Genomic DNA, 9,047 nt, shown 5'->3' on the forward strand with positions numbered 1-9,047 from the left:
GAGGATATAGTGTCCTTCCTCATCTCTTATTATAGTCTTTGGTTTAAAATCTAATTTGTCTGATATAAGGATTGCCACCCCAGCTTTCTTTTGGTGTCCATTAGCATGGTAAATGGTTTTCCACCCCCTCACTTTCAATCTGGGGGGGTCTTTGGGTCTAAAATGAGTCTTTTGCAGACAGCATATCGATGGGTCTTGTTTTTTTATCCAATCTGATAGCCTGTGTCTTTTGATTGGGGCATTTAGCCCATTTACATTCATGGTAACTATTTAAAGATATGAATTTAGTGCCATTGTATTGCCTGTAAGGTGACTGTTACTGTATATTGTCTGTGTTCCTTTCTGGTCTATGTTACTTTTAGGCTGTCTCTTTGCTTAGAGGGCTCCTTTCAATAGTTCTTGTAGGACTGGTTTTGTGTTTGCAAATTCCTTTAGTTTTTGTTTTTCCTGGAAGTTTTTTATCTCTACTTCTATTTTCAATGACAGCCTAGTTGGGTATAGTATTCTTGGCTGCATATTTTTCTCATTTAGTGCTCTGAATATATCATGCAGTCCTTTCAGGCCTGCCAGGTCTCTCTGGATAGGTCTGTTGCCAATCTAATGTTTCTATCATTGTAGGTTACAGATCCCTTCTCCCAAGCTGCTTTCAGGATTTTCTCTTTGTCTATGAGACTCGTAAGTTTTACTATTAGATGTCGGGTTGTTGACCTATTTTTATTGATTTTGAGGGGCGTTCTCTGTGCCTCCTGGATTTTGATGCCTGTTTCCTTCCCTAAATTAGGGAAGTTCTCTGCTATAATTTACTCCAATATACCTTGTACCCCTCTCTCTGTTTCTTCTTCTTCTGGGATCCCAATTATTCTAATATTCTTTCTTCTTATGGTATCAGTTATCTCTGGAATTCTTCCCTCATGATCCAGTAGTTGTTTATCTCTCTTTTTCTCAGCTTCTTTATTTTCCATCATTTGGGTTTCTATATCACTGATTCTCTTTTCTGCCTCATTTAACCGAGCAGTTAGAGCCTCCATTTTTGAGTGTACCTCATTAATAGCCTTTTTGATTTTGACTTGATTAGATTTTAGTTCTTTTATTTCTCCAGAAAGAGTTTCTCTAATATCTTCCATGCTTTTCTCAAGCTCAGCTAGTATCTTTAAAATCATCATTCTGAACTCTAGTTCCGACATCTTACTAATGTCTGTATTGATTAGGTCCCTGGCAGTCAGTACTGCCTCTTGTTCTTTTTTTCTGAGGTGATTTTTTCTGTCTTGTCATTTTGTCCAGAGGACAATAGATGAATGAGAGAACAAAATGCTAACAGTGTAAGAACGACCCCAGTAGAAGATACACTAAACAAATCAGAAGAGACCTGATATCGGGGAAAAAGAAAGGGAAGGAAAGAAATAGAAAAAAAAAGAAAGAGAAAAAGATTAAAAAAAACGAATATGATCAAATATGATCAGGTTGGTGAATAGATTAGTGCCACACACTAGATTTTGGGCGTATTTTGGTCTCTTAGAAGAAACTGCCTTCCAAATTTTAAAGAAAGAAAAGCTTATATATGTACAAAAATAAGGGTAAATACCGTGAAGGGATGGAATATGACTGTAAAGATGAAAATTATAAAAGATTTTATAAAAGGAATTGATAAGATATGAAGTTGGTTGAAAAATGAAATAAGAGAAATTAAAAAAAAAAAAGAAGAAAAGGGGGAGAATGTGATCAGGCAGGAGACTAGAACGAAGCCATACACTAGAGATTTAAGGTATATTTTGGTCTGTTAGAAGAAACTGTATCCCAAAATTTTAAAGAGAGAACAACTTATATATATACCAAAAATAAGGTTAACTACTCTGAAGGGAATGAATATGACTCTAAAAATGAAAAATAAAAAAGATTTTAAAAAAAGGGATGGATAAGATGTTGGTTGAAAAAGGGAAAAAGAAAAATTAAAAAAAAAAGAAATTAAAAAAATTAACCTTGAAAGACTAAAGAATTAGGGGGAAAAAATGCCATGAATTCTATGTGCTGTATTCCCCTAGTGCTGGCGTTCTGCCATTGTCATTGATGGGTAAACTTGGTCTTGGCTGCCTGTTCTTGCTGATCTTCTTGGGGAGGGGCCTGTTGCAGTGATTCTCAGATGTCTTTGTGGGTGGTGGAATTGCCCTGCCCTTCCAGGGACCAGGCTAAGTAATCTGCTCAGGTTTGCTCTAGGGAGCTTTTGTTCCCTACAAGCCCTCGGTACAGCTTTGGAGAACGAGAGTGAAAATGGCGGCCTCCCAATCTCCGCCCCCAGGAGCCAAGAACTCGGGGCCCCACTCCTCAGTGAGCTCCCAGAGAAAAGCAGTCAATCACTCTGGTCTCCCTGGTTTCTGGCCACACTCCCTGCTCACCCAGCCTGTGACCGAGCATTTCTAGCTCTGGCACATGACCCCGTGTGGAGTCTCCAAACCCAGCAGGTTCCTGCAGTGCGCTCCTGCACCTCTCCTCCCGGGGGAGGAAAGGGAGTCTCCCCGGATCTGCCACTTTTTGGGTCCCTGCTGGAGGAGCGGTGTCCCGACTGTGCCGCGGATCATGGTCTATGGCAACCTGGAGCTGAGAGCCTGCTCCGGCTCCATCTCTGCAGCCGACTTGTCTGCTCTGATACCTGGGAGCTCTGCCACACTCAGGCACCCCCAGTCTTTCTATGACCCTGACGGTCCTGAGACCACACTGTCCCAGCGAGTGTTCCACCCCCTCTTTAGCCACTAGAGTGACGTCTATCACAGGTGAGGACTTCTAAAATTTCCGATTTTGTGCTCCACTGCTCTATCACTTGCCAGTAGTGGCTGACGGAGGCCCCCTCCCCCGCTGTCTATCTTCCCGAATATCACCTCGGATTCGCTTCTCCGCACGTCCTACCTTCCAGAAAGTGGTCACTTTTCTGTTCAGAGAGTTGCTGCTATTCTTTTCTTCGATCTCCTGTTGAGTTTGTAGGTGTTCAGAATGGTTTGATGCCTACCCAGCTGAATTCCTGGGACCAGATGAAATTTAGGTCTCCTACTCCTCCACCATCTTGCTCCTCCCCCCTATATTTACACACTTTCAAAATATATGGTGAACAAATATAACTTTAAAGTCTTTTGAGGGGAAGCAAAGAGACATCTGGTATCTAAGAGTCTCTGTGTCATCCTTATCCTGCTTAAATACCAATACTACATGTTTTTATTGGTGACATTATCTCTGTGATCTTTTAGTAAATGATCTTTTAGTTGGAGTTGACGAGTTAACAGCACCGAACATCTGTAGGCATGAAGCTTTATTTTGAGAGTTATGGTGAGGTGGAAAGTGATGTACATGAGTCTGTGGAGTGTTTAGAATTCATTTTTGAGTAGCTGTATCTTCAAAATTTGCAGGTACTAGGTTACTGACAATACTTATAATTTCATCTGAAAAGACAAGAAAGCTTAAATCCTGTTTCACATAACTTGCAAACTTCAATAATGTTATTTAAATGCATGTGGTTAAGAGTGATGCATCACGAATTCTCTGGCACCCTAAGTTTTTGATTGCATTTTCTATGATGCTTTAGTACACCAAGGATCATCTTAGAGACACATTTAAAGGTCAGATAGGCTTCCCATCTATTTTCCAGGCATTGAAACTCCTCTGATAGTTAGAACTCATCTTATGGGAAGGTTGTTTTGGTAGCAAAGGAGCATTCAAGAAAATCATATATGAAGCAAAAGGAAATAGAGGAAATGCACATGTTTAGAATATGAGAAATTAAGTATCACACAGTTTCAACACTTAGTGTGATTAACTAAGAAATATTATAGATTGAAGTTAAATGACTTTCAACATTTTAGAACTCACTTATATGGAAGTCGAGTGTATATTGAGTTATTTTTTAATGTTAAGGAAATTTTTACTTAATATTATAAATATAAAAGCATAATTAATTTCCCAAAGAAAGTTTAAAATATCACTTATTAATATTTGGTTAATTTATCAGAACTACATACATTAGGATCATCATTCAAAAGGTAAGTGTTTTATTACAAGCAACATGGTTTGTGAGAAGACTCAGAGTCAGATCTAGATCTAATTTCCATATCTGGCACTTGAAACTTGTACACACTTGGGTGAGTTATTAGTATCCATGAGACCTAGTTTCCTCATTTATAAAATGGTCATGGTGATATTAAGGTGAGAAGGTTATGATGAGATTCAATTAGTAGCTCTATGTGAAAGGGTCTCACCCAGTGTCTGATACAGAGTAGATATTCAATAGATCCTACTTTATTATGATGATAATTCTTATCATTTCATATATAAACTAAAAAGTATGGCAAAATGCATTATCATCTGGGATTTCTTACTGTCAATTTGTGAAATGTAATCTGGAGGGCATCTGAGTTGCTCATAGTCTGGTCGTACCATATATCTGAACCCAATAGCTATCTATGTATAGGACATTCACGCTGTGCTCTAGGGTATGTTTAATATAATGAAATGATAAATATCTGTAATGTCAGGAAAGCTCTATTTAAGAGGTCATGAGTGAAGCTTGGCATTCGATGATACCAGTCTGTTTTCTCCCATAGCTGAATTTAAATGTCAGCCAGGCCGGTTTCAGTGTGGCACTGGGCTCTGTGCTCTGCCTGCTTTCATCTGTGATGGAGAGAATGACTGTGGAGACAATTCTGATGAACTCAACTGTGGTAGGTGATTAAATTCTTAACCGAGGAACAGAAATCTAATTCTTACCTGATTTTGTCTGCGCTGATTTAAATGCAGACACAGTTTCAGCTTCTTTCTCTCTTTTAGACACACATGTCTGCCTGTCAGGTCAGTTCAAGTGTACAAAGAACCAAAAATGTATCCCAGTAAACCTCAGGTGTAATGGACAAGACGACTGTGGGGATGAGGAAGATGAAAGGGACTGTCGTAAGTCACCTCAGAATGTTCCGTCTTGTCTTACTCGAGTCTCAACTGACATTGGTCTAAAATTTTTTATTGTGTACCATACATCCACACAGTGTAGAAAAACATAACAGCAATTATGGGCATATACTTCCAAATCAGTACCTTTGGGGAGGGGTTACTTAAGAAGCTCTCTATAAAGGATATAGAGAAAATTAAAACATGGGTGGTCTTTACTTAAATAGCTACCTGGAGGTTACGGCAAGCATGAAACAACATGCATTCATTCACATCATCCTTAATGGAAGCAGCAAAATCAACATTACAGGTGACTATGGTGTTTTATTCGTAAATTGATTCTTTTTGCCCATATTAAGCAGCTACAGGTAATTTTCTTCTATTGATTAATCAGTTACTTGAAATCAATTCCATTAATTAGATTGTTTTTCCCCCATAAAATACATGTTGAATATATGATGAGAAAATCTGAGCAAAAGAATCTACAAAATAATTTGTTAAAAACTGTAGATAATACTCTATGTAATGTATCTTTGCAAGCTACTTCAAAGAACAACAGTAAAATATCTTCTACTCTTTTCACCTCTTATTCATATCCCCCACCAAAAATCAAACTAGATTAAATGGAAAGCAAAACAATTTCCATCATATACATATATGCACAGAGGCAGACAAACATGCACACACACATACACACACACACACACAGAATCAGAACAATAAAGTACTTGTCAAGTTTCAGGGTTTCAACAGAACTGCTGTCAATGTTTCTGTCTTGCTGGAGTTTTATTTTATTCCCCTAAAACTTTTATCAGTAAATAATGAGCAGTCACCCAGCAATTTGATTAAGATGGTGCATTCGGAATAAAGTCACTACCAGTTCTTTATGGTTAGTCATTCTAGGAGCTAATCCATTAAACTGACTAGGACTTGTGATGCAGTTTACACTCTAATTCCCATGTTCGCCTCTTCCCTCAAAAGCCCAACACAACTAGAGATTTTGAGGAGTTTGATGGTTTTTATTTCCTTATTCACCAATATCTTCTGATTTTATTCTTTTTCTATTTATAGAAATGCATGTGTATAAATTCTTCCATTTATTTGTCTGGTGAAATTATTCTGAAAGGCTCTGAATTCTTTATTTTTAAAATTAATTTTGAAATATAGCTAATCAAGGTGGGCTTGTTTTGAGAACTCTGATTTTTATCAAAGAAATAGGTTTTATTTATTTCTACCAGAAAGAATATTTGGAATATATCATGGATAATGAAAGTTAAAACTCTTCACCTTCAGAGCTTTATTAATTAAAAGATAATACATTTCTCTCTCTATCTCATTCTCTCTCTCAAATAAATAAATAAAATCTTTCAAATAAATAAATAAATAAATAAAAAGATAATACATTTCCAGTTGAGTGTCTTAAGCAGTTGTTTCTCTACTTGTTTTTTAGATAAAATGTCTGTTCTTGTTCAAAGCTACATTTTAATAGATGTTTTCCTCTTAAGCTGAAAACAGCTGTTCTCCAGACTATTTCCAATGTAAAACTACTAAACATTGCATTTCCAAGCTGTGGGTTTGTGATGAGGATCCAGACTGTGCAGACGCATCAGATGAGGCCAACTGTGGTGAGTGTTTTGTGACCCTGGATCGTACCTACTGTATTTGTGTCATCATCTGACATAGCCACAGTGAAAGGAATTTGAACACAATTCTGGTGAAACTAAGGTCTCACGTGAGAAGGTTTTGTCTCTGCGTTCACAGAGTCGTAGTAACCTCAGATTAGCTATTTTATAAAAAACAATCTCAGGTTAGCTATTTTTACCCATAGAAGGGTAAGGCAGAAGAGTAATATTGCTGAAAATGACTCAACACTACTTCTAAAAAGATGGATTGAAAAGGTAGGCTAAACTATCACCTTCTTGTATTAGAGTATGCACATGGTATTAGTATTTAATTAATAGAAATAATGAGACATTATCTTTGCATTGTTCCAGACTTTTTTTTTTGCTTAAATACATATGATTTTCCATTCATTCAAAGATTACTGGTTATTCTTAAACATGGTGAAAGGAAGGGAAAAGATAATAAAAGTATCTATTCTGTCTTAATAGATGACAATGATTACTTAAGTTAGCATTTGTTTCTGAAACATTTATCTTTTCACTTAAAATCAATACTTTTATTTACAAAAATTATTCCTTAATTAACATTGCAGAAATGGAGAACATATTTGTTTTGTTTAATGCATTTCATTCTATCTTGAAAATGTCAACAGGAAGACAGAAATGAAGAGTAGTTGTCATCTGTAGTTCATTTTATCAACATTTATTAAACACTAATAGAGACTATTTTGTAGGTGAATACACCAAACTTGGCATTGTTGGGGAAGCAAAAAGTATGTAATCTAGTAATTGATTAAGAAAAGCAAAGTTTGGGACGCCCAGGTGGCTCAGTCGGTTAAGAATCCAACTCTTGATTTCGGCTCAGATCATGAAAACCCTGAGGCTCTGCACTGGCCATGGAGCCTGCTTGGAATTCTCTCTCTGCTTCTCCCTCTGCCCCTCCCCAACTTTCTAAAAAAAAAAAAAGAAAGAAAGAAAGAAAGAAAGGTAAATTTTATTCAAACTGAATATAGGACTTCCAGGTTTCGTAGACAAAATTGTGTTAAATGCATCTGCTATATTCCACACTGCTCTTAGTTAACTCTTCTGAGAAAAAAAGGAAATAATGAAAAACCTTTATGTTCTCTGAAATTCCATTTTTACTGAACAACATTCATGAGTTATATGTGTAATAATTGACATTCATGTGTCTCTAAGTGTTTTTCCTGATGTTTTCCATATGACTATGTCTTCAGAACATGAAACCAAAACAACTTATCACAGTATCTTGAAACCCCATTTACCACTTTGTGAAACTGGTGCTCATAATCAGTTCATAGAGCCTCAAAGTACAGTCATCAGTGATTTGTTTGTAACAATTATTAAGGACTTTTGCAGACTAGTTTATATTATTGGCAAGTTTGCTCTGTTGTCTTTAGTATTTTTTGTTTATCAAAGCAAAAGTGAAATAATGACTTACATTAGCTATATGAATATTTTTTCTGGAATATCTATAATTTTTTCTTTAATTTGATGAGATTTAACTGTTGTGGTAGATTATATTATTTCAAACTGATCATTATTGATCATTATAATAACAATAATTCCTAATATTTATTTGTGTTTGCCATATGGCCCAGGAAATGTGTTAAAGGCTTTATATTCATTATCTCACGTAATCTCTTTACTATCCTTATTTTATTGATGTGGTAAAAGAGTCCCAGGGAGGTTATATAACTTACCCAAACTTTCATGGCTAGCAGGTGGTGGAACTGGGAATCCAGAGTTATTTCACACTATTTCACATACTCTGTGAACATAGTATAAAGCCACCTCATTCTTTTTTTTAAAGATTTTATTTAGGGGCACCTGGGTAGCTCAGTCAGTTAAACGTCTGCCTTCAGCTCAGGTCATGATCCCGGGGTCCTGGGATCAAGTCCTGCATCAGGCTCTCTGCTCAATGGGGAGCCTGCTTCTTGCTCTCCCTCTGCCATTCCCCCTGCTCGTGCTCTCTCTCTCACACACACACACACAAATAAATAAATAAAATCTTTAAAAAAATAAAGATTTTATATATTTATTAGAGAGAGAGAGAGACAGAGGGCTCACGTGTGCACACTCACGTGCACCAATGGGAGAGTATGGGGGAGGGGAGTGGGGTGGGAGAGGGACAAGCAGACTCTGTGCCCAGTGCAGAGCCCCACACGGGATCCCAAGATCATGACTCCTGCTGAAACCAAGAGTCAGACACTTAACTGACTGAGCCACCCAGGTGCCCCTAAAGCCACCTCATTCTTGAAGTGTAAAGAGAAAAATATTTAAATGTTTTCTGTTATAAAGTTATATAGAATTCTCCTGGCCATAGTCATTGTTATAAGTTCCTGACCAGTATACAAACACATACATACCTACAGTAAGAGGGAGAGAAGAGGCAGGAAGGTTGCATCTGATTTGCTTAGACCCACTATAAAATTTTATTGTGGGCAGACACTAATTTAATTAAAAAAAAACTTTTTTTTTTTTTTT

At 36.9% G+C, this 9,047-nt stretch overlaps 1 protein-coding gene across 1 annotated transcript in view; it reads left to right on the forward strand.

Moving 5' to 3' along the window:
* LRP1B (LDL receptor related protein 1B) overlaps window positions 1-9,047 on the forward strand; it is a 1,719,891-nt gene that overhangs the window by 1,530,050 nt on the left and 180,794 nt on the right. The window contains exons 57-59 of the mRNA XM_081815486.1: window positions 4,584-4,700; window positions 4,807-4,926; window positions 6,426-6,545. Coding sequence (XP_081671612.1) covers window positions 4,584-4,700; window positions 4,807-4,926; window positions 6,426-6,545 — 357 coding nt within the window. The remainder of the gene's footprint in view (window positions 1-4,583; window positions 4,701-4,806; window positions 4,927-6,425; window positions 6,546-9,047) is intronic.

This window comes from Leptonychotes weddellii, chromosome 3 (genome assembly GCF_054177405.1).
Source record: "Leptonychotes weddellii isolate Sample4059 chromosome 3, ASM5417740v2, whole genome shotgun sequence".
NCBI classification, from domain to species: Eukaryota; Metazoa; Chordata; class Mammalia; order Carnivora; family Phocidae; genus Leptonychotes; species Leptonychotes weddellii.